General features: G+C 49.9%; 13 protein-coding genes across 13 annotated transcripts; 8 read left to right on the forward strand and 5 right to left on the reverse strand.

Moving 5' to 3' along the window:
• Positions 1 to 1479: 1479 nt before the first annotated feature.
• Positions 1480 to 4215, forward strand: PPR1 (pyrimidine pathway regulatory protein 1; the record flags this gene model as incomplete). Its single annotated transcript, XM_076683847.1, has 1 exon — positions 1480 to 4215. One exon carries the CDS (start codon positions 1480 to 1482, stop codon positions 4213 to 4215), a length of 2736 nt encoding a protein of 911 aa, XP_076541894.1.
• Positions 4216 to 5454: 1239 nt separating this feature from the next.
• On the reverse strand, positions 5455 to 6092 carry RLP24 (ATPase-activating ribosome biosynthesis protein; the record flags this gene model as incomplete). The annotated part of the gene is made up of 2 exons (XM_076683848.1): positions 5455 to 5994; positions 6051 to 6092. The coding sequence occupies 2 exons, from the start codon at positions 6090 to 6092 to the stop codon at positions 5455 to 5457; spliced, it is 582 nt and encodes a 193-aa protein (XP_076541895.1).
• Positions 6093 to 6218: 126 nt separating this feature from the next.
• Positions 6219 to 7973, forward strand: TRVA0_011S01552 (uncharacterized protein; the record flags this gene model as incomplete). The annotated part of the gene is made up of 1 exon (XM_076683849.1): positions 6219 to 7973. The coding sequence occupies one exon, from the start codon at positions 6219 to 6221 to the stop codon at positions 7971 to 7973; it is 1755 nt and encodes a 584-aa protein (XP_076541896.1).
• Positions 7974 to 8405: 432 nt separating this feature from the next.
• On the forward strand, positions 8406 to 10094 carry TRVA0_011S01574 (uncharacterized protein; the record flags this gene model as incomplete). The annotated part of the gene is made up of 1 exon (XM_076683850.1): positions 8406 to 10094. The coding sequence occupies one exon, from the start codon at positions 8406 to 8408 to the stop codon at positions 10092 to 10094; it is 1689 nt and encodes a 562-aa protein (XP_076541897.1).
• Positions 10095 to 10973: 879 nt separating this feature from the next.
• DAL5 (allantoate permease) lies at positions 10974 to 12500 on the forward strand (the record flags this gene model as incomplete). Its single annotated transcript, XM_076683851.1, has 1 exon — positions 10974 to 12500. The coding sequence occupies one exon, from the start codon at positions 10974 to 10976 to the stop codon at positions 12498 to 12500; it is 1527 nt and encodes a 508-aa protein (XP_076541898.1).
• A 276-nt stretch (positions 12501 to 12776) lies between these two features.
• PAM18 (Pam18p) lies at positions 12777 to 13194 on the forward strand (the record flags this gene model as incomplete). Its single annotated transcript, XM_076683852.1, has 2 exons — positions 12777 to 12884; positions 12934 to 13194. 2 exons carry the CDS (start codon positions 12777 to 12779, stop codon positions 13192 to 13194), a joined length of 369 nt encoding a protein of 122 aa, XP_076541899.1.
• A 329-nt stretch (positions 13195 to 13523) lies between these two features.
• Positions 13524 to 14630, reverse strand: RBG2 (Rbg2p; the record flags this gene model as incomplete). Its single annotated transcript, XM_076683853.1, has 1 exon — positions 13524 to 14630. The coding sequence occupies one exon, from the start codon at positions 14628 to 14630 to the stop codon at positions 13524 to 13526; it is 1107 nt and encodes a 368-aa protein (XP_076541900.1).
• A 483-nt stretch (positions 14631 to 15113) lies between these two features.
• On the forward strand, positions 15114 to 15563 carry TRVA0_011S01662 (peptidylprolyl isomerase; the record flags this gene model as incomplete). Its single annotated transcript, XM_076683854.1, has 1 exon — positions 15114 to 15563. One exon carries the CDS (start codon positions 15114 to 15116, stop codon positions 15561 to 15563), a length of 450 nt encoding a protein of 149 aa, XP_076541901.1.
• A 28-nt stretch (positions 15564 to 15591) lies between these two features.
• On the forward strand, positions 15592 to 16207 carry SDH6 (Sdh6p; the record flags this gene model as incomplete). Its single annotated transcript, XM_076683855.1, has 2 exons — positions 15592 to 15622; positions 15999 to 16207. 2 exons carry the CDS (start codon positions 15592 to 15594, stop codon positions 16205 to 16207), a joined length of 240 nt encoding a protein of 79 aa, XP_076541902.1.
• Positions 16208 to 16821: 614 nt separating this feature from the next.
• On the forward strand, positions 16822 to 17748 carry CRC1 (carnitine:acyl carnitine antiporter; the record flags this gene model as incomplete). Its single annotated transcript, XM_076683856.1, has 1 exon — positions 16822 to 17748. One exon carries the CDS (start codon positions 16822 to 16824, stop codon positions 17746 to 17748), a length of 927 nt encoding a protein of 308 aa, XP_076541903.1.
• Positions 17749 to 17987: 239 nt separating this feature from the next.
• SPC98 (Spc98p) lies at positions 17988 to 20225 on the reverse strand (the record flags this gene model as incomplete). The annotated part of the gene is made up of 1 exon (XM_076683857.1): positions 17988 to 20225. The coding sequence occupies one exon, from the start codon at positions 20223 to 20225 to the stop codon at positions 17988 to 17990; it is 2238 nt and encodes a 745-aa protein (XP_076541904.1).
• Positions 20226 to 20773: 548 nt separating this feature from the next.
• TRVA0_011S01750 (GNAT family N-acetyltransferase) lies at positions 20774 to 21268 on the reverse strand (the record flags this gene model as incomplete). Its single annotated transcript, XM_076683858.1, has 1 exon — positions 20774 to 21268. The coding sequence occupies one exon, from the start codon at positions 21266 to 21268 to the stop codon at positions 20774 to 20776; it is 495 nt and encodes a 164-aa protein (XP_076541905.1).
• A 608-nt stretch (positions 21269 to 21876) lies between these two features.
• On the reverse strand, positions 21877 to 24315 carry FAR11 (Far11p; the record flags this gene model as incomplete). The annotated part of the gene is made up of 1 exon (XM_076683859.1): positions 21877 to 24315. One exon carries the CDS (start codon positions 24313 to 24315, stop codon positions 21877 to 21879), a length of 2439 nt encoding a protein of 812 aa, XP_076541906.1.
• Between the last annotated feature and the right edge of the window lie 68 nt (positions 24316 to 24383).

Genomic DNA, 24383 nt, shown 5'->3' on the forward strand with positions numbered 1-24383 from the left:
TCCAGGATCAAGTCGGGGCCTAACCACTATTATTCCAGCCCTAAGCTAGCATTAACCATTATCCAGCCATAACTAAGCCAGTACTAACCATTATTATAAGCCAGTAGTGAACCACTAAGCAAGAACGAAATCACGAATATAAAGTGTCTGCGTATATAAGGTCCAAACAATCTAAGTCCAAACAATTCAAAACTGAATCAGGACTAGGACACAGGTCCAGACCAATTCCAAACGGTCCAATAAGTCCAATCCCAGGGTCAAATATGGTGCATAACCAAACAAATGTAATTGGCGGGGGGTCAAACGGAAGACGGCACACGTATTCCGAGGCATTCCGACGCTTGGAATTAGTGGTATTCGCTCCATCGCCTATCAATCACAGCCAGGCACGGATCTAATAGCCAAGGTCTGGGCGTTATGCAAACGGCCCACCGACGCGACTTATACCAGCCGCAGTGTCTTTCAGATTCATCCTTGTGTTACGGCCCTTCAACCATATAGTAACCCACTACCTATCCGCCCGTACTACCCGTTACTGTATGATCGTATTGCTACGTATTGATACGTACGTAGTGAACGATACGGTAGTAGCACGGCGCCCACCCCCCGCAATATCTCACTTATATCACATCCGCGTTGAAACATGTAGATAACCCGGGGCATCAGGCGGGGTGTCGCCAACTACACCAAGCACAACCACAAAAGCTATCAAGAAAATTCATAAAACATTAGGCGATTTTAACTACACTTGGCCACAAAATGAACAATAGCAATATACTTGTCTACAAATAGCTACAAATTGCTTGGCTATTTCGCTTATAGGGTACTGGTAGCGTTGCCGGGTTGACCGATGTCACCGAGTGCGCGCGCCCGATACTCAGACCGTTGGGTTGCCCCCTCCTCCCAGCCCGCCCCCACAGTACAACGGTCCAAACCTTCGGAGATATACGAAGGTTTTTTCACGTTTGGCTGCGGTAGCCCACCCGCTACTGCTACGTGCGAGGTTACTCCTTTTCGGCATAGCCAGGGTCATAAAATCACATACCAGCCCCTTTGCGAGGCAATTTTTTTTACCAATTACTACTCGCCGGATCGAAATTTGAAGTGCGACTTTTCCGACTGCTAGCTTGCTCTGACTGTACGAATCGATTAGTGAGTTTTTGATATACGGCGATCGAGTTTCAGCGAATCTGTCATCCGCTTTCTTCGAAGCTACCATATCTTAAGCTATATCTTGGGGTAAAAGTTAACCTGTCATAAGTTACCAGATCCTAAGCTACCAGATCTTAAGGTATATCTTGAGTTTATCCGAACCTACCGTATCCTAAGTTACCGTATCCTTAGCTACCGTATCCAAGGGTATCAAAAGTATATCTTAGGAGCACAAGACTTTGTCTAGGTTTTGTCACGAGTAGCCAAGGCCTTTTGTCCAGTTTTTTTTTGTGAATAGACGGGCTTGTCCAGTTTTTTTTTTTGCAAATGGAAGGGAAGATGAAGCACAAGAGTAGCGAGCCGTCGAGTCCGGCGCCTAAACGGCGGAAGCAAAAGAAGCAGCTCGAACAGCCGACCCAGCAGGCAATCCCATCGTCTTCTCGGACTTCAATCATCGGCGTGACGCGGTCAATCTCGGCTTGCCAGCGATGCCGCAACCGCAAGACGCGGTGCGATCAAAAGTTCCCATCGTGCACAGCGTGCCTCAAGGCCAACGTCGAGTGCGTGGGCATCGACGCAGCCACCGGGCGCGAGATCCCGCGTTCCTACGTCTCACACCTCGAAGACCGTGTCGCCTTCCTCGAGACTAAGCTCCAGTCGAGCGGCATTGACATTGATTCTAAGCCCAACGGACTCGGCAAGGCGACTACAACCCCCAAAGACCCGGTAACTGATGCGGCTCTTGCGAGGTCCAAGAACCCACGGAAGAAGGACGAGCCGCCTGCACCAAGCGGGTCGACAGCTGCTCCGGCGTCCAAGGTAGGCAACATCATGAGCTCGGTGCGGCTTGTTAACGACCGCCCACCGAAACAGAAGCTCGGTACCTTTCTGGGCCAGTCGTCAGGGCTCTCGTTTGCCCGCATCCTCTTCACGGCCGTTAAAATGCGTAACCAACAAGAAGGCATGAGCTCGACCGGGTCCGCTACTCCAAACCAGAATACTAACAATACCAATGCCAACAACGGGAACAATACTAACACCAACGCGGATTCGTCAGCTCCGCCAGAACCAACCCCAACCCCAAAGCCAAAGATCAAGCCGGCCCGGCTGCCCACCAAGGAGGTAGCTGAGTCCCTCTTGTCGGCCTACTTCTCACAGGCCAACGCTCAATTGCCCATCCTCCACCGCGAGGAGTTCCTGAAATGCTACTTTGAGCCGGTGTACGGGAAAATGTCGACTAAGGTATCGCTGGCTTCGGACTATACCACCATAAATGCCGAGCTCTCAGACGAAGTGGATATGAACTGTTACTACTATAAGTACTGCTACAACGTCCCCGAGCAGGCGGATGACGACGAGAGCACCCTGGGGTCCCCCAATGCTGCGCTGTACTTCCTCAACATGGTGTTTGGCATCGCCACTTCGATCCACCAGCAGCAATATCCCGCTCACATCTCGGAAAGCTACCGCCTCGCGGCGGCGCACCACTTTGATGCCGTATTCGCCACCTCCAACCGGCTCGAGAACCTCCAGGGGCTGCTCCTGCTGGCGCTTTACTCGATTATGCGCCCGGCCGTGCCTGGCGTTTGGTATGTTCTGGGCTCGTGCATGCGACTGTGTATTGATCTCGGGCTCCACTACGAAGGAGGGCTCAAGTCGTGGTCGAAGCATCACAATAACCACCGCTCGGACCTGCACCTCGCCACGGGGACATCCGAGTTCGACCCTGTTACGGTAGACATGCGGCGTCGGCTCTTCTGGTGCACCTACGCGCTCGACCGCCAGGTGTGCGTCTACCTGGGTCGACCGTTCAGCATCTCCGATGAGGCCATCAAGGTGCCGTTCCCGTCGGAGCTCGACGACTCCATGATCAACCGCGATGCCCTGTCGCGCGTCACCGACTTTAGCAAGGAGACTTCGACCGCCCCAAGCTATAAAACGGTCTCGCTGAGCTTCATCAAGATCAGGCTCATCCAGTCAGAGATCCAGCGCATTCTCTACGACTGCGCTGAGATACCGCGCAAGTACAAGTCGCTCGACGAGTGGAAGCATGCCATGGCGCGCAAGCTTGAAGACTGGCACAACCAGTGCCCCAAGTCCAACCGCAAGATGAATTGCAACTTTAACCTGGCGTTCTTCGAGCTCAACTACCACCAGACGCGTTTGCTGCTTTACGGACTGAGTCCGGGCAACACGGCCCCCACCGTCGAATCCTATCTCATCATCGCCGATGCAGGCGAGAAGATCATCAAAAAGTACCACGAGCTTCACCGCAAGCGTAACATCAATTATACCTGGGTCGCTGTGCATAATTTGTTTATGTCGGGCACATCGTACTTGTATGCTCTTTACCAGTCGCCAGAGGTCCGTGCTGGTACTACTTTGGAGGAGATTGATTTCAACACGTTGGCCTGCATCCACGTGCTCAGCTCCATGACTGACCGGTGCGATGCAGCTGCCGGGTGCCGAGACTCCTTCGAGCTGCTCACAGCGGCCATCATGAAGCTCTGTTATAATGAGAAGGCGGGCATTGGTATGAACGTCAAGCAACAGCAACAGCAGCAACAGCAGCAGCAGTCGCTACCGCCTCCTCCACAGCAGGCTCAGGCAATGACTCCAGTGGTCCCTGGAGCAGCGCTGGCTAGCGATATCTCTACTCCGGGCTCGGCGAGCATTAACCTCGAAGAGCCAATTGCACATCCGCCTCACCATGAGATGTCGTGGCCAATGCCGGACGATCTCGAAATGTTCTTCCATGAGGCAGCCCAGCTGGAGGGCATTTCGCCAGACTCGATGCGTACGGGCGGTACCAGCCATTCGCCGGAGAACACGAGCTGGTACCAAAGCAGCGAGGCTGAAGGCCCGGACTCGACTGAGCGGTGGAACTACCAGACCCACGGAAGCAGCCACGATCGAACTGACCAGCAGAGGATCTACGATATCATGAACGAGATACCGTTGGCTCCTATCTGGGACCAGTTTTTCGCCCCGCCAGGTGGTGGCTCGGGCGGCGGACAGAATAGTGGCAATGCGTCCATGGACACTCTCGGTTCGCGGTGGTAAAATTGTACATTACCTTTTTTTATTTAAGTTATTTTGATGTCCATTTTTTTATTGTAGTTCAATCTATACCAGGTAAATATACCAGGTAAATATAGTAGACTTTCATATGGAGGTAGCCGAACGTGAAGGGCAGGTCCGAAGTGTACCGCATTGAATAATGGCGAATACGCATTTATGGGGTACCGAGGAACAAAAATGTAATATATGTGCATCTGCCGTATTAAATATGCACAGGGTTTTGATCAATTTGCCTTATGCGCACATCTTGGATATCTCCGAGAGATATCTACGGTCTTCTGATATCGGTTTGCAGCCGACAATTCTGCGAGCCTAGTCGCTTTTTTCCGGGCAACGGGTTTAAGCGAATGTAACCGTGGACAACGTCTGTTCACGTGAAATGATGCCCTGTTCAATTGGACCATGGTTCATCACAACTTTAGGCTGTAGGACAAATGCTATTACAGTATGCTTTTATTGCCATTCAATGGTAAATCACTATAGTCACGCTATTCAAATTGAAGTGCAATTCCTAAATAAGGTTATAGCCTTTTCACGTTTAATTCAAGGCTCCAAGAATTCTGAAAACCTGAATATGGTGTGGATGGCCGCATAGGTCTGTTCATAGTACAATTAAGCCCATATTTGCCTCTTTATCCTATCAGAATCTATGATACTCATAATAATTGTGATCTCTAAGCTTTGAGGATTTTTTGCATTCTTTTCACAATTCTGCAATTCTAAATCTCTATACTTCATTTTTTTTATCTTATTAGATTCTTCATTACTCTTGATGTCTGAGTATTGTGAATTGTGAACTTTTTCATGATTGCACGATAGCATGGCCTATAAAATACAATATAACTTAAACATCTCAGCTTGTATTCTTTACGAAATCTGAACTTATATTACTGCAATTAATCATTGAATTCGTCCGAAATGAGGAAATCTTCTCTACAAGTCTCAACAACTGAATATACCCTACCGGTAACAAACCATCGCTAATATATCACAATCACATTATTGGTTCTATAGATATCAAAATTACTTACTTCAAGAGTCTCTTTTACCCTCATTTGGCAATTTGTTCTAGCGGTCCTATTAGTGGCCCCAGGTATTATTCCTCTGATATCAAGCATATATGATCTGTCAAAAGTTCAAAGATTCAAATAGTAAATTATTTCTTGGATTATTCAAACAAAAATGCATATCTATTGTAATATCGAGGTCGTAAAAAATAAGTTAGTCCAGATCCATGCCGCCAGTAGCTCGAGCCTTTCTCTTCTGCTTGTTCTTGACCTTGATAGCCACCTTTTCTGGCTGCTCCTCCTCTTCCTCACTGACAACCATTTCATCCATGTCCATCTCTTCATCACTAACAGCGGCCTCCTGCTGTCGTCTAAGCTCAACCTCCCGCATCTTGAGCAGCGCTGGGTTCGACTCAACCAGCTTCTTGTCCTCAGCCTTCTGTTTCTCAAGGTTGCCCCGCATTCTGCTCTTGTAGAACTGTCGCTCTCGTCGCGTTCTGATCTCCTCGATTCGCGACATGGCCCGCAAAGTGTCGGCAACCAGGTTTCTATCGTATCGCACAGGAACGTGTCGTCGCTGGGCAAAGGTAAGAGTAGAATCGACAACCATCTCCTTGCCGGCAGCCTTTCGGAACGCCTTGGTCCATCGAAGCTTTCGTGGGTTTCGCTTCATCTTGAAGTTCTTGTGGCACTTTGACCGACAGAACCTGAACTCCTTGGCATCGTTTCGCACGAACATGATACCATGGCCGGGCTTAATCTTCAGTTAGCATATCTCCACAAAATACTGCAAACTCAATAATAACTTACGTATATCGGCGAAGAGCAGAAATGACAGTTATAAATTCTCATCGCGGATTAGTCTTTTGGATGCTGTGGTGCACACTTCAGATCAGAGATCAATTTTTTTTTTTATCGGCGGTTTCGAAATTTTTCGCCCTACCCCCTGTGCGTGCGCACGAAAGTGTTCAGCCGTGCATGGTGCGGCGCGTACATGCCGTGCGGCTTATTAATTTAGATCGTGCGGCTCACACTTTAGCTATAGCTAGATTGAACGTAAACATGCAGGAAGGAAAAGAGAAATCAGCAATAGGGGTGCATCCAGAAGCCCATGTGTCCCCTGGCGTGGCGATACAGATTGCACAGCTTGTGTACCAGCTGCTCATGATGCTGAGCGCTTTCGTCGAGCGGCACAGAGAGGATGGGGCAGCCGTTCTTGACGCTACCCTGGATATCACGCTGAAGACAATTCCATTTTTGGTTGCCGTTTTTGGCAAGTCTGCTGTGATCGTCGAACAGAATGGGAGATACCTGGCTGGCACGTTTGCCCAGTGGGTGGCTGTCAAAACTGTGTTCCACAGCCAGATCGATCGCCTGGAGAGGCTCTTAGACGATAGGACGCCGAAAAGCGAGCGATGCAAGCTGATTTGCGAGATAATCCGCCACTTCAAAAGAGCTGCGTATATTGTGGCTAACCCGGCTACATTCAGACGCAATTGGAACGATATTGCAGAGAGCATTGCTTTCAACTCCACTATTGCCGCCTGGTTGATGCCCATCACAGTGGTGTACCTGCAGGGAATCCAATACCCGCTCTCGGTGGTTGCAAAATTCTTGTGGATTGTCATTGCCAGCAGCATGAACGTGTCGCGCACGACAGCTGAGCTGTATTATGTACAGCTGGGAAGCTTTATAACGTCTGCTCTGTCAATTCCTCAGATCCTAATGCTTGAGCTGGGCTATTCCGACAATACTGCTAGGAAGTGGAAGTCATTGGCGGCAGCAAAGGCTATTTCATTCGTAGCGAAAGCGTACCGCATTTTGGTAGAGCGATATATCGCTAGACCACTGGCGTTGTTTGGGCTTCACGTACCGCATGTTACATTCCCGGTCATTGAAGCAACAGATGAATTGCCTAGTCCTGCTGAAGCAACCATTGCCACAACAGCTTCTACGGATTCCCATGAATTGCAACTGGTGGCACAGACGATAGACGTGACAGCCAATTTCGCGGACTGGATCAATGGATACCAACAGTGGCGTCGGCTCTCAGAGGTCTCGCAGTGGGTCACCGCACCAAAACATTTAGCTGTCATCTTGACATATCTCACTACTTCTGACGGCGAAATGCTAATTGAAAAAGCAGCTCAGACTATTGAATGGGCCATTGAATTGGGCATTTCCGTGCTAACCATTTACGAAAAGTCTGGGCAGCTGGTCGCTGGGCACAAGGATATCGGAATCTCAGCAAAAAGGCGACTGCAAAACAATGGAAACTCTTCCTTCAATCTGCGGCTCTATTCTCCAAGTGGGCCCTATTCCACGCAATTTACTCCAGATGGAATAATTATCGAACAGCCATGGGAACCGCACAGCGCTCCGCCGCAGTACAATGGCTTGCTCGTAATTCTCACCAAACAAATGCCTGTAGATGCAAGTTTGTTTGAATTGACCCAAAGTATTGCTGAAGAGGTGACACTACACCGCGTACTTGCCGCTCAAGTCACTGCTAAGTATATTCGCGACGCCCTCACAATCAGTTTGCTTGGCATACCTTCTCGCCCAGACCTCGTTATAAGCGATTGCTGCAATACTCAGGGGTTCCCTTTATATTCGCTCAATGACGCTGTAGTTTTCTGCCATGACGGGCATTCTTATGAGAGCAAGGTTGTCCACGGACTCCTCAACTACACCAGCACCAAGCCCGCCCTACAGGTGTCTGCAGACAATTGATTTACTAAGTACATAGCGCCCTACAGAGTACTGTACTGTAATACGTTTCATCTATTCGCTACCTGCATGTGCCCCTAACCTGCAGGTAGGTGCAGCTGCCTCTCCCCCGGACTCCACAATTACTTCGACAATGCGGACCAAAGAATAGCTGTACTACACGTACATCTCAAATTTCTTGGCGAGTCTGGCATGACCACCTAATTTTTCTTATGAATCTATGTGAATACTCCATATTTATTATTAGTGCAGAACTGAACAGTTGAAGGACGGTGTTAGAACGCGGACGGTCCGATGATACCTATAGACGATCGTCGCGTGTGACCGCCCCTGGCAGATGTATTCCATGCCATGGGTAGTCGGACAGATATAACTATTGCAATCTGGCAAAGGGCGGTTACATCCTCTACAGTATAGTGGAGAGAAAAAAAGGGGATGGCGAAACGTATATCCGTCCTGTTATCGCCCGTGTCTTCGCGGTCGCAGCAGTCGATATTAAGCTTGCCGACGACAGTGTATGCTCCTGAAATGCCTCATTCGGTTCTGGAAATAATTTTTCAATATACTGGCGATCTTGAAGATATCTGGCACTGTTCCCTGGTGCGACGAAAGTGGAATCGTGCCGTAAAAGCTAGCGATGAAGATCTCGTGAAGCACCTTGTACTCGAATTGAGTCCTGCTATCCACCCCCAAAAGAGCTGGCTGGCAGCCGGACTCCGGTATATTTGGGAGGCAAGGACATTGGGGCCAAGAGAGTTCAGGGTGGTTAGCGATAGCATGGTACGTAGACCGTCTTATAACCTGATACCACCTAATTTCGGTGCCGTGAAGGAGATCAATATCCACAATGGAAAGCGCATAGACGGACTTAATGACGACAGTGGTAGGCTATATTTGCGTCAATGGAAGACGCCCATTGAGTTTCATCACCGAGGAAAGAGATCAGAAGGTGTATGCATCTTGGATTTCAACGAGCGAACATTTGAGTACATTGAAACGAGGCAGTTCCCTGCCCGGGTGGATTCTACAACAGATGCAATTGAAATAGCCCTGACGGTACCAGACAAACCGAAGATAGTGCGACGATGGACCCTGCCGCACAGCTTGATATCACAGGTTACTGTAGAGGGGGATGACCGGACAGAGCTAGGCACTAAACTGCGCCTGAGCGGGCCGCGTAATGGCGAATTGATGGTTTTTCATGAAACATGTCGAGATGAGCTATTGAGTGCTATATGTGCTACCGAGGCTGGGGTTAAATGGGTCGTGAAGTCGAAGGTCCCCAGGTTGTCGCAGTTGGTGACCAAACCAGATCACCCCTATTTTGCCATTGTGTCACAAAAAGCCATTGAGCTCTATGAATCCGCTACAGGACAGCCAGCGGGCGAAATGGAGAACATTCTAGAGAGTCCACCAAGTGACGGTGATATGTGGGACCCGTATGATCACAGTGGAGACTACCAGCTGACATCGCACCACTTGGTCTATTTTAGCCCAGAAAAAAGGACATTATACGCCTGTCCATTCAAGCAAATCATGGAGGGCCGAACGAGCGGATGGAAGCCAGTACTACAAGTTAATATTGGCTCAATTGGTGGGCGTCATACGGTGTGGAACACATGTCGTCTGGACCACTCCGATGACTGCGTTCTTCTAACTGCAAATCATGAAGCAGGTGTAGGGCTCATTGTGCTTAATCTTCCCACGGGAAAAATCTCAGCCTATGCAATCCCGGTTGACGAGCTCGACCCTGTACAGGCAATGAAATACCACTTCTCAGAGAAACACCGCATAACCGGCCATCATAGCGATGCTAAGAGGCGGCGGCGCCAGCTGTTCTTCTACGACGGCATCTGGGCCGTGGATAGACACAACCATGCCGCGTATTTCTCCGATATGCAAGTACGGATACTCAGGAGAGTGTATCTCAAGCGGGGATATACAGGGCCAGTCCATCTAGACTCTGCTGGGCCATGGATCGATCTTGTGGATCCTCACAAGGAGGAGAAGCCTAGCCTTGCCGGGCGCTTTAGGAAACAGTTCAGACGGAAAAGCATAACTGGCAAAAATGAGAAGCGCAAACGAAGGTCTAGTCAAATCATTATGGCATTAATTCGTTCGTAATAATCGACAAGCCGCATAATCTGCGGCGGTTGAGACAGTAGTTGAGACACTCAGGTCATTCCTCGCAATAGGTTGTACGCAGGACGACTATTGTAGAACAACAAATAATATCTAACATGTTCTTGTCGATTGAATTATGGGGACAAGTTTCTGAAGAACTCACAGGATTTACGGACCACATGGTTACCGAGGTGACTGTAGTGGACCATTGGTATTGTTAGCGTAGCAGCAATGCACGGCTTTGAAAGTGTCGGGAAGGTCATCGGCAGGCGGCCCGCAGGTACGGCTGATAAGCCGGTCGGGGACTATGTGGGGTTACCTTAGCCGCAGGGACCACTTCGCCGTGTGCAATATGCCTGCAGAGTGTGCAGCGGCGGAGATAGCAGTTCGAGCAGTTCCAGCAGTAAAATTATAGGCGACAACTGCTCAAGGATTTAACCACAGTAGCTTAAGAGTGATTGATCAGATCAAAGAAGCAACATTGTAAATGTGAGGGCGAAAAATTCCAGTTGGCAATAAACGGGCTCAATTTGTGAAAATAGCTTCCGTACGCCAAGGATCAATGTAAAACTTGTAATTATGGGGAGTTGTAAGCCGACGTTCTCCACACATGTATCCGACAGCATGAGTGAGATCTATGGCATCTGCGGGGCAAATACGGGAAGTAATGGCCCACTCTGCAGGCAATTGTACATGCTCTACTTGAGGAGGATATCGACAATTGGCCAAGCTGATCACCTGGATAGGTAAAAAGAAGGCGGAGAGAAACACACCTAGATGAAACTAAGGCGGAGAGAAGTACCTCGATGATGTTATTTAAGAAGGGCCTTTTTCCAATATGATATCTATCCTGTAGTGAAATTGCAATTGAACGCAGCAATGGAACCTGCTAAAGAGGACGTCACCCGCTGGGACACAAACGCTACTATCGAGAAAGAGCAAGGGATTGTCGAGGACATCAAAGATGAGGGTGCTGAAGTTACCTACACAGATCAAGAGGAAAGAAGTCTCGTGCGTAAACTGGACTTCGTTATCATCCCCATGATGATGGTCACCTATGGCCTTGACTATCTTGACAAAGCCGTGTTTGGCGCAGCAGCTCTGTTTGGCATGCTGGAGGATCTGGACCTTGTTAAGGTAATTGGCATTAAGGACGGCGTCGTTCTGACTGATACGACGCGCTATTCTGTGGCTACTCTCATCTACTACGTCGGCTATTTCTGCGGTGCTTACCCATGGTCCGTATTGGCGCAGAAGCTGCCAACTGGCAAAGTCATTGCTGTGGCCTGCATTCTGTGGTCCCTAGTAGGACTGACTACACCTTCTTGCACCACCTATACAGGGATCCTTATCAACCGTGTATTCCTTGGGCTGCTTGAGTCCGGTGTGGGTCCAATATTTACTGTTTATATCACTTACTGGTGGAACCGAAAAGAGCAAGTGACTCGATCAGGATTCTGGTACTGTGCTGGCGGTGCTGGTAGCGTTATTGGTCCGGTACTCGGATGGGGTACGGCAAAGATCAGAGGCCCACTCCACCCGTGGAAGTACATGTTCTATATCCTCAATGCCATATCCTTGGGCTGGGGGTTAATTTTGCTTGTCTTCATGCCGGACAAGCCAGGCAACACCTGGTGGCTCAATGAGCGGCAAAAGCAGATCTGCGTTAAACGTCTCCAAGATGAGCAGACCAACTCCCACGAGACGAAGTTCCAGTTCTCTCAGGTGAAAGAAGCGCTTACGAGCCATATGTTTTGGTTCGTTTTGGCGTTCTCCATTCTAGCCAACGCTCCTGCAGCAGCTCTATCCAACTTCTCGCCGTATGTCATCATGTCAATGGGGTTCTCCAGCAACGAAGCACTGCTTCTCGCGACTCCGCTCGGAGCTATGACAGTCATCTCGCTATTGAGTGCATCGTTCATTGCTCGCCGATTCCCAAACATGCGGTACTACCTTACCGTTTTCCTACTTCTAGTTGAGCTGTTGGGGGCTCTCATTATCTGGAAGTCGCCGTTAACAAAGCGGGCCGCTCGATACGCAGGACTCCTGCTCTTCCCATTTGTCATTGCCGCCTTAGGAATGGTGGTCTCGCTTGTTAGCAGCAACGTCGGCGGCCACACCAAGAAGTACGTCGTAGGCACCGCTGTGTTTATTGGTACCTGCTTTGGAAGCATTATGGGCTCGCTCTTGGTCAGTGCCTCTCCTGCACCGATGTTCAACACCAGCTTCCTGACTAGCGCTATTTTCACCATCGTGTGCGTGGTACTAGCCATTGGGTCTCGCCTCTGGCAGGGTCGAGAGAACAAGAAGCGCGACCGGCAGTACGGACCGCCTGTTATTATCAGCGGACTCGCATCAAAGGACATGACAGACCGCGAGAATAAGAACTTCCGCTACGTCCTGTAATTGCGCTACGGTTATTACTGTTTATTCTGTATTGTTTGTTTATTAAATATTTACTGATTATTCTATTGTTTGTTTATTAAATATTATAGCTAGTACTGCTTTTGCCTTTCGGGACTGATCTTTCTAATTTTTCCGAGTCACCCCTGCCCGTCAACCTATACGGTAATGTGTGGATTGGGAGTCGGAGTGTCGTCGGTTGGTCGTGTTTGAAGTGATTTACTCCCAAAAAATCTTTCACCACCATTCCACCCCACGCATAAAATTCACACAGGCGACATGTCGCAAGAAAAGGGCTTCGGCGAGCAAGTTTACGACAAAGTGGAGGCTTTTGTCTCCGAGCATCCAGTCGTTTCGGCTGTCGGTGCGATCACAGCCGGTCTGGTCGTAAGTATATTTTCCGCCGCCTTGGAAGGGGCTAGCTAACTCGGAACAGATCAGGTCGCTTCTGAAGAAGCCAGGACCAGGTGTGGGTGGCCGAACGTTCTTCACTGGCGGGTTTGAGCCAAAGATGACTCCCAAGGAGGCGCTTCAGATCCTCAACCTGCGGGAGTCGACTCTGACGAAGAACAAGCTGAAGGAGACCCACCGAAAGATCATGATCCTCAACCATCCCGATAGAGGCGGGTCGCCATACCTTGCCACCAAGGTGAACGAGGCCAAGGACATTCTCGAGAAGCGAGGCGGCCTGAAATAGGCCTTTTTTATGTTTCTACTTGTAAATACTTCGCATGACATGAATACTAATGTGTATAACTATCACCAGTCTTTTAATGGTATAGAGAAGCTTGGAATACTTATAGAACTAGCTCTGGGTTAACAGCTTGAGCAGCATTCTATCATATTGCTGTGTCTAATAGAGGACAATGTGCTAAAAGAGCACCATACTTTCAATTAGAGGACAATGCACTACAATGTCATATACCTCCATTGCTAGAAGCATGGTTGTTACAGGTATTTTTGCTAGAGGAATGCGTCGTTACTTTCGTGACGATGGAGATGTATTTTTGCTAGAGGAATGCGTGGTTACTTCGTGACGATGGAGATGACGTCGCCTTCAGAGACTTGATGCTGTAAGCCGCACTTCTGCGGGCTGTGCTTTGCAGAGACCCCCCATACCAATGCGTACCGGAACTTGCTCTTGAAGTCTCGGTGGATAGAATCGCACACGTCCTCAACCGTGTTGCGGGACTTTCGAACGACCATTGGCTCGGTGAAGTTGGGCTCGACGCCCTTTCGCTTTGTGTAGATGCACAGCAGTGACAGATCGGCCCAGATGCGGTCGAGCAGGTCCTGGATGCCCAGATCCATGCTCACAGAAATGACAACCGAGTTGGGCTGTCGCGCTAGCCGGTCAGTCTCCTCCAGCGACACAGCGTCAATCTTGTTGTAGCAGTAAAGGCATGGTATGTAAGATCGGTGTGACGCGTTGATCACATCAATAAAGTCCTCCACAGTAACCTCGTCGTCTCGGATAAGCACGTCGGCATTGTGGATCTTGTAGTCTCGCAGAATGTTGGCGACCATCTTCTCGTCGAGGTATTTTGGCGGAGAGGTCGCGTTGAACTTGAGCCCACCGGCCTTCTTGATCTTGAAGTACACGTTAGGCGGCTGCCTGTTGAGCCGGATGCCCACTGCTTCCAGTTCACGCTCAAGGATCTGTCGCTGGTCGTCTGGCTTGGTCGCATCCAGGACCATGAGAATAAGGTCCGCGGTCTTCGCCGTCGCAACGACCTGTCGACCTCGACCCTTGCCCTCGGCAGCTCCCTGGATAATACCAGGCAAATCGAGGATCTGGATCTCTGCGCCGTTGAACTCGAGCACGCCTGGGACGGACGTCAGCGTGGTGAACGAGTAGTGGGCGATTTCAGACTTGGTCTTGGTGATTTTGGAGAGCAGCGACGACTTACCCACGGAGGGGAAACCAATGAGGGCCACACGCGCATCACCAGATTTTGATACTTCGAACCCTTGGCCAGGAGAGGAGGAGGAGCCTGGTGGTGGTTCAAGCAGTTGCTGTCGGTACCGGGCCAGCTTGCCCTTGAGCAGACCGATATGGTATTCAGTTGCCTTATTCTTCTGGGTCCGGGCCAGCTCTTCCTGGATCTGTTGGATTTTCTCCAAGATACCCATTTCCTAAACTTCCTAAACTTTTCGGGGTGGGAATAGGTGGTTTTTTATCGGCTATTCAGCTAGATCTGTTTGGTGGTGAATTTTAATTTTTCAGCGACCATATACCATCGGAGGTCACCACTTACTACACTGGTACACTACTTTAGTGAACTTGACCATTAAATACTTCACTACCTATTATAGTGATTAACCCGTTAGTGACATTTGGCAGTACAAAAGGGATAACTTTGATCTTCTTTTTTTTCTTCTTTTTCGCAAACACTTTACATTTATTGACTCCATTAGAGAGATCTATTCTACTCTGGGCTTCTTGACTTTGGTTACACAAGTTTACGATACCAGCACGGTAATTGAAGACCAATATTGGAATATTGGAAAATATCGGAATATTTGAGATACTCTACATATCACTACAATTGCCGCATCAATCAACAGCTTATAAGTTGAACGGGTCAATTACATAGTATAAAAAAGATATCAGAGATGTCTTACGTCACGCTGGAGACCAGCATGGGCCCAATTACAATCGAACTCTACGAGCAGCACGCGCCGCAAACATGCGCTAAATTCAAACAGCTCGTTCAGAGGGGGCACTACGACGGCAGCCACGTCTCGCGGATCATTCCCGGGTTCGTCGTCCAGGCCGGTGCTACCCCGACCGACACGACTCCGTACACCAAAGACGACATCTCCACCACAAAGCTGCGCCATACAGGAGCCGGGGTCATCGCCATGGCGTCCCCCACATCTGCTCAGTTCTACATTACGCTAGCCCCTACGCCCTGGCTCGATGACGACTCGTCGACGGGGGCCATTTTTGGCCGGGTTAGCTCGGGGCTCCGATCGGTGCGGCGCATTGCCCAGGTGAAAACGGCCCACGACGACCGGCCTGCAGAACCAATCACCATCACCGGGGCCAAGGTTGACTATTAACAAGATCTCTGTGGGGATCAAATCAAAGATGGCCAGATTAAGTGGGCTGCAGAAGGACGGTAAGTTATTTTTGTTCTCTAAGAGTTGGATCCTACGAAGTTGAAAACTTTGAAATCACCTAAGAGTTGAAGCTTTGAAATTGCTGATTGGGTAATATTTCACCTTTTAAAGTTGTTGATCTCATAATATTTCAGCTTTCAAAATCGTTGATTTCGGATATTTCATGATCTATTGCTTTTACAATTTATTTTTTTTAATTTGATGGTCGATTACTATTAACGGTCGAATTTTATCGATTGATATTGTTGAGCGAGTGTAATTGATCTTGTAATGTTTCAGCTTCAACTAGGGTACCTCAACTAGAGTTCTTCAACTAGAGTACTTCAACTAGAGTACTTCCACTAGAATAACTACTGATAGAAGCTAACCAGATAGTCCTTCACCTTTACCGACAATGCATTCGAACGGTCTACAAAAAACCAAAAGAGTCACAGGACAACTTCCGACAGCTTGCCCGATCACAGTTCTACCACTACAGAACCCTGCCCAAGAAGGAGTTTGCAACCATTGAGCACCTGCTGCGGAAAGGCCGAAGAATGCTCGAGCTCTACGAAAACCCTAACGTCCGGAACGTATCCGCCTAAAACAAATTGCATCCCCCACATCCGGAACTACAGTAACCGGGCTTCTGGAGAACCCCATGACATAATTCTCCATGTATATATACAGTATTGTACTTTTGTAATGCAACAGACCCTGCATCAACATCTCCATCCAGCCGTAAGGTCCACGGAGCTACGGATTTTTTGCTCCCTCTGCACCGAGCTGGATTGCTGAGAGCTCAATTCCATGCGGCTGATTCTACATAATCTACTCGGCAAGTGTCAAAAAGACCCGGCCCCGAGGCTCCCTTGGTACCCCACTTTTCACGCTCACGAATCATGAAATACAAACCTTTAATACCGGGAGCAAAGGAACCAATATATGAACCAAACAGGTTCTGTTAAAACAGATTCTGATTTCTTTTCGCACATGCAGCGATCAATTCTGGGGTCGTCCTGGTGGTGTCTGGGGGACCCCATCCATTAGTCCGGGATTGACACGGGAACGGTGACCTCCCACGCTCGGTGCCACGGTTAAAGCCGAGGCGACACCGCGACAGCCCCCATCATCAGCCTCACCTGCAGCCGTTCCATATATATATAAAGTCGCTATTCTCCGCAAACCTGCTGCTCAGAGACCAGAAAACACCATAAAAATGTCGGACGAAGCATTTCAAATGGACATAGAGGCCGTAGAGGCCATTAGAGTCAAGGAGAGTCCCATCTGGGGTCAGACCAAGTCGTTCATCGCTGGTGGGTTCGGTGGTGTGTGCGCCGTTCTCGTAGGCCACCCGTTCGATCTCATGAAGGTGCGACTCCAGACCTCGCAGCCGGGACAGTACGCTGGCACTCTTGATGTCGTCAAGAAGACTATTGCCAGGGATGGCGCTAAGGGCCTGTACCGGGGTGTGGCCGCTCCGCTGGCCGGTGTTACTCCGATGTTCGCCATTTCCTTCTGGGGCTATGATCTGGGCCAGCGAATTGTGCGGTCAGTATCGACCGTTGAAGGGCCCCACCTTTCAGTCGCGCAGATCTCGGCGGCCGGCTTCCTGTCGGCCATCCCCACTACCGCCGTGGCTGCGCCATTCGAGCGAGTCAAGGTCATTCTCCAGCTGCAGGGCCAGGGCAAGACCACCGGCAAGCAGTTCAATGGCGCTTTCGACGTCGTCAAGCATTTGTACAAGGAGGGAGGCCTGCGATCTGTCTTCAAGGGTTCTGTCGCTACTCTGTGCCGAGACGGTCCCGGTTCGGCTCTGTATTTTGCTACTTACGAGATCCTCAAGAAGAAGTTGACTCCAAAGGACTCGGAGCTTTCGCTTGGTGCCATCACTTTCGCCGGTGGTATGGCCGGTGTCGCCATGTGGGTTCCAGTGTTCCCAATTGACACTATCAAGTCCAACCTGCAGTCCTCGCAGGTGCCACAGTCGATTGGCCAGGTTACCAAGAGCATCTACCGAAGCGGTGGCTTCAAGGCATTCTTCCCCGGTATCGGCCCAGCCCTGCTGCGATCCTTCCCGGCCAACGCTGCTACTTTCCTCGGGGTTGAGCTTGCTTACAAGTTCTTCAAGAACCTTAACTTATAGATTACGGTAGGAACGTGATGTCTTCGTTCTCATAAAATATTTCATTGATTCGATGCACTTGGGGGCCAGCCCCCAAACCCCCTTAGCTCCGCTTCGCGGAGGTCATTGATCACTACAAGATCTCTCCGCGAAGCGGAGCCTCAGGGGGGTTTGGGGGGACTGGTCCCCCCATTGTTAACAACTGCTTCGATTGAACTTGGGGGCTGAATGCATGGTTATATCAATCGTCATATAAATAGTTACTGGGAAGAATAGAACCCGTTAAAGTCGAGACGGACCCCCAAAAATCGCATCTCCGCGTCGTCCTGTTTGCTGAGTTCGTAGACGAGCCGCGTCACGTTCTTCTCAAACTGCGCTTTTATCGTCAGAATGTAATCACATATCGAGTTGAACCGGTCTACCAGCGATTGGTCCTCGACTGTTCTCAATCGCAGGGCAACGTCAAACAGTCCGTCAACGCTGTCTTTGAACAGCAACATACGCTTGAGTATCTCGTGGAGTTCGCCCATAAGCGCATCCTCACCACCCAACAAACCCTTGAATGTGATCTGCTCGAGGTACTTGCGGTGTGACGCCATGATCTCGTCAACGGTGAGCCCGTCTGCCTCTAAGTCTTTCTTCAATGCTGTCCACGCAAGCTCAACCACTTCGTAGTTAATATAGTACTGCATTTCGTTGATGAAATGCACCATCTCTTGGTATACCTGGCGCACCATGTTCCATTGCTCTGCTTCTCCGCCGCGTAACAACCCGCTTCGCGCACCGGTCGCCATCTTGCGCCAGCCGGTGTACAACGAGTAGGAGACTCGCTTAATACGCCACAAAAAGTTGAACACTCGTAAATACTCGGTCATGGACTGGCGGTTTAATAAAACGACGTCGAGCGGTCTGTCTACGCGGTAGTCGAGGGTGAATACGTCCCAGCCTATATCGCCGTGTCCGAGCTCGAGCATTCTTGCGTCGAGACTCTTAAGCACCTCAGGCGAATCGTACTGTGCGTTGGATGTGCGGATCGCCGTTTCTAAGGTCGAGGTAAGGTGGTGTCGCAATAGTCGGTTTGCAGGCTTCTCGAGAATTGGTGCCGCAGTCTCCACTAGCACCTGTACAAAGTCGCCTTTACCAAGAAGCAAATAGTCTTTTAGGGCTTGGAGATGCAGATCTAGGTGGAACTTCTCCTTTAGTACCCGATTGAGGTGTTCCACGACCTCAGCATATCCCTTAGTCATGACCTCCTGGAGCGCTTCGTAGTCCTCAATCGGTTTTGTCGTCGCAGCTCTTCGCGCATCGAGCCATGCTGTATCATCGCAGGCAGAACGTATGAAATAGAGCGTTTTGCCTGTCTCGAAGACCTCATTAGCCACGCGCTCCGACATGTATGACGGGACCTTGGCCATATCGCACCCAAACCGGCCCTCCCATGTCGACGACGGGTCGGCTATGTATACAAAAAACTCATTGTGGGGGTCTACCAAAGCGCCGCTTGTCACCCAATGGTTCAACATGGCATAGAACGGCTTTGAGACCGCTTCCAGTAAACGCTTGGCAAATTCCGACACGAACTCATCTCCATGATACACGTAATTGTTGAGCAGCGACAAAACAGGGCCACCGCCACTAACTGTTTCACTTCCCTGGGCTATCGCATACAACAATCTAAGCCCCAGTGTGGCCTCCTGGAGCAGGATCACGCACCGGCGCAGGGTTATAGAAGTGTCGCTCTTATTCCTTCTTATCTGGTTCTCAATTACGCCCACCAATGCCAAGTAGTTTTGAAGCTCCGTATTAATAGAGCTCATGAGGCTCTGTTTGACTAGACTCTCTGGCCCTGGTCTGTCTACTACATCCCTCAAATGGCGATACAATAGGGCCGGCTCCAGCAATTGATTCAGCAGCCCCACCAAAGGCCACGGAATAGTCCTGGGCAGCTCCAGTGAATATCCGCCATCCTGAGGGACCCACTTAAAGTTCGCCGTACGCAGCCCCTGGAGCGTATAAGGCACGTCGTGGGTCAGATCTGCATCTTTTGGCGATTGGTCTTCATGCAGCTTCCGAATGATGTCTCCAATGTTAATGTCTTCGGATTCCTCATCATAAGAACCCTCGGGACTCTTTTGCAGGCTCAGCTGCTTGAAGCGCTCGCTCATGAGCTCCTCATTAGACCGCGACACTAGGTTGAGGAAGCTCACCACTTCGCCGGGCTTGCGCAGCACGCCCCGTCCATATAGGTCGTTGAGCCACGACACGAGTCCCGAGAGCCGCGTCGCATCGGCCTGACCCATCCGCTCGAGAATGACGCTGGTCGCATGTTGCAGGTCGCTGTAGTCGCTGCTCCGTCGCGACTGGGCGCTCTCCTTATCTTTTGCGATGAGATCATAGCAGCTCTCGGTCAGGAACGTCCGGTCGTTCGGATGCAAGTCCGGCGAAACGATCTGGTCCACTAGCCGGCCTAGCAGATCAAGGATCTTTCTCTCGCTCATATACCTCCTTTCGTAGCTGCTCGGTAGTTGGGGTGATTTGATTTTCGCGATAGCCCGACCGACACCAAACCGACGCCAAACATTAAGAGACGCGTATTGTAGCCCCCTGGTTTTTGATCCATACGATAACCACGGTAGTTTTGTCTATATGTTTGAGCCTATAATGGTTTTTGTTAGCTAGGTGCTTTAGCATCGACGTTGTTAAACGATGAGTTTACCACCGCTTGTTATCTCCGTGCAATTGCCTTAGGTAAACTCAGTTGACATAAAACGTGCTTTATTCGTGCAACTCATACAACAGTGATTTATTTTAAAGATCTTTCAAGAGAGTTATAATTTATGTAAAATTTAGCCTTGGACCTGTTTTAGCGAGACACGATGATTTCTTGTATTGCTCATCATTCTTACACTCTCAGTTTTCACTACACTGTATTGATACGTAGATTAACCAGAACTATCACGACTTTTCGAGCTCAGCTGGAATATATATCAATTGTATTGACAATACCGGTAGTACTATCGTAATAAAAAATATACAATTGAGTTATCTACTCAATGACCAACTTGTAATACCACAGGTCGAACTTCTCCTTCGTAGTCAGTTTCTCCATCGCTTGCAACTCTTCGCGAATGAACTTGAAGCCGCACTTCTCAAATGTCCTTCTACTTGCCCAATTGTCCTTCATACTGCTGCCAATGTATACCTTGAACCCCCAGGGTATGCCGAGTTGGTCTATCATGGTTCTTAGCACCTCCGTCATGATTCCTGAGCCCCGGTAATCAGGGTGCAGCCAGAATCCGAAATCTGCTTCTCTCTCTTCGCTTTTTGGCTTAATGATGGTGACATGCGGGTCTTCGTCGTCAGATGGCCTAATGTTTATAGCACCTATGAGCTCGTCGGCACCGTTTCGGATGGCCCAGATCTTTTTGGTGCCCCGATATGTCTTGTTCTGAGCCCGAGCGATGTATTCGTAGGCATGCTCTAAGGTGTACGGGTCATATGGTGGTCCGGCGAGCGTGGCTGTGATCCGGTCATCATTCATGGCATCTGTTATCGCCTCCGCGTCACTTTTTCTTGGCGGAGTAAGCGAAATCCCGCCTCTTACTAGTAATCTTTCTACTGTCATTTTACTGTGCCACGAGAACGAAAGAAATTGCTCTATTTATGCTTGTGTGTTTAGTGGCAGCCATTTAGTCACCTTGACGCCGCAGCAGCGATCATTGGTGCCGTGCTGTCGGCGGGAACTCTTTGGACACACGATGACTCTGGTCATCATTAATTTACTACATCTGGGCTACGAATACGTTCAGAATGACTCTTTGCAATTTTTGCTGTGCCACCTGGTATGACCAATCGTTCTAAATGCCCTTAACACCTCTCTATGAAATCACATATTAAACGTCCGGTTTTTTTTTTACCCCGCGTTTACTAGGAATTTCAGACAATATCGCAAAATAATCAAGTTATAGGAGTGGTAATAATCTATTAACGTCTCTGGTTAGGCCGTTTAAAATGCATAGTGTACTGATAACCGTTCACATACCAGTAACATACCAGTAACAAAAATTCACTTTGTCATCAATTGGCTAGCTGTACCGCATTTGTGCGCCCTAAGAATTGGAAAAGTACTAAATAGTGAAGACAGTTATATTAATTAAATCTTTTTTGGAACAAAGAGGTGGAAAGAGCGTCAAGTTCCTGAGCAAAGAACCCCGGCTTGTCGGGCGGTGATCTGTGCTCCTCGTAGCGAGTCTCGTTGTAGAACCTCACCAGAGACCGAATGGCGACCTCTTGCGGGTATGCATCGTCAACTTCTGCGTTAATATCAGTCCCCGAGAGCCAATCTTCGCGCAGACGTGCTTTACAATGCAGGTAGATGGCCGACACGAGCTCCATGTTGTTGGACTTCCACTTGCGCCCATTAAACGGCACCTGAGACTTGAATATGTCAAGCACGACGCGCCAGATAGCGCGGTGGTAAATTACAAGGCTCCGCTTAAGCGTATCCGACGGAAGCTCGGCGACAATGAGCACTCTCTGCGTCTTGCCCTTGATGATCTTGCGCAGTACTCGCAGGAAATTGATGAGCGCGAACATGTACCGCTTGGAAAAGGCATCGACTTTGCCGCGCTGCTTGGCCTCGCACGCCGAGATAGTCTCAATGTCGCGCAGGGTCAGACCGTAATCGATGGACGCGCTGTCGCTGTGCTCGCGGCATTGCGCCAGGAAGTTGAGCCGTGGCACCTCGGGGACGTACAAAACGCGCTCCAAAATGTCCTGGGTGTACAGAAACTTGTAGACGAGCAGATAGAACCGCGAGTCGAACAGGACCGTGCAGAAGTATTCGTACTTGAGAATATGCGACGCTTTGAGCCACTGAGATAGGAGGAGCAGGATGCCGCTGATAGCCTTGAAGTTAATTTCCTTGGCCCGCATCTTCTCAAGTCCCAGGTACTCGGCGCCGCTACCGTTAAAGTTGATGAAACCGAGCATGATACGCAGAACAATGTCTACATACGCGCCGAGATGGTGGAAGTAATCGCGATAAAACTCCTCAACTCGTTCCAACCGCTCAATGCCCTCTTCGCGAGGCGTTCCGCCGTCTTGCCCCATTGTTTCTTTAACTTCAAGAAGCGATTCGTCAGTCCAGCCGCGCTCGTACTTCATAAATCGCTCTCTTTCCTGCCACAGCTGCACCATGGACGGCTTGGTGCGCACTCTTGAGGCGAACAGCTCGCTTCCCTCTATAATGCTGTCCGGCACAGATCCTTCGTCAGTCGGGTGGATAAACGGGTAGGCTGGGTTCGACATGAAGCCCGACTTGCGCACCCGCTGGCCTGAGGCGATGGCAGGTGTCGAGGGCGGTGATGGAGCCGGAGTCGCAATGTGGACGGTTGGTGGCGGCAGCGAGGCATTGGATGCTTGCATGTGGGCGGGCCGCGGGATCTCGATATAGTGCGTGATGCTCTGGTTGTTGTTGTAGCTTTCCGGGAGCTTTGAGGGCGGCGGGATGTATGACGGGTATCGTGATACTAGATCCTCTCTAAATGCATGGTAGTCGAGTGGCGAAGCAATAAGGCTTGCCTTGTCGTCGTCGTCATCTTGCTTAGTTCTATGGTCATCATGGTGGTCATTAGTCGTAATTTCGTTTCCGTTACTCATGCTGTCGTCATCGCCAGTGTGGTACTTCGCATCCTGGTGCTTTTTGGACGTTTTGAGTTTCTCGCTGTCACCAAAAAGACACAGAATGCACTTCCAAACAAGTAGCAGCAGCTGTTTTGAGGGCAGGATCGATTCGTGAGCCCACTTTAATCGCATAGTTACGGTCATGAGAGTAGGCAGAATTCCGGGCTTGAGTCCCCACAGGTCAGCAGAGAACTTGGAGTCGCCTCTGAGGCACTCAATCATGAAATACAGGCACGTTAGGGCGCACCTCAGCTTCTTATACCCATTAATCGATGAAGCATCTTCTTCCTTTGCACTGTGGAGCCCTCGAGACACAATTTGCGCCAGAGTGGGCGGACATCGCCGGTCCAGCAGGTCCAAACACACTCTGTACAGCCAATTGAGTCCGCCACTGTGCCACACTAACCGACAATTGTCCTTGGCCTGCCACAAATGGGCCTCTACAGTGCTGGCGTCGCCAAAGCTCCCCATGCATACATAACCCAGAGCCAGCAATTGATCCAAATCCGGGTCCCCAATTAAAAGTTTCCTGACAATGTCGGAGTGCTCTTGAGAAGACAGCTTGCCCCACCGGCCAAACCTCTCGGTGAAGACGCGTTTTCCCTCAACGACAGCCTCCTCCGGGTCCTCGTAATCAAACCACTCATTCATTTCATCGCCCAGACCCTCAGTGTCCCGGTACTCGTATCCAATGCACGGGATATTGGGTCTGATCTGGATCGAGTCGTCGTGGATGGTCTCCTGCCGCATGCCCTGGAGGTGCGCTAGCGGGTCCTGATCCTGCAAATGGTATTGCTGGTCAGCGGCATCCTGGTAGTCCCCGAGCGGCACGCCCGTATCCACCACGGAGTCACCCAGCTCCTCATCGAGCGCGATCTTGCCGTTCTCGTCGCTCTCCATCATCTACCCAGGGGGGGGGTTGCGGTACACGGTGCGGTGGTGTCGTTTGGGAGGTGGAACGGTGAACGGTC

Source organism: Trichomonascus vanleenenianus (genome assembly GCF_965637985.1).
Source record: "Trichomonascus vanleenenianus strain CLIB 3782 genome assembly, contig: TRVA0_011S, whole genome shotgun sequence".
NCBI classification, from domain to species: domain Eukaryota; kingdom Fungi; phylum Ascomycota; class Dipodascomycetes; order Dipodascales; family Trichomonascaceae; genus Blastobotrys; species Blastobotrys vanleenenianus.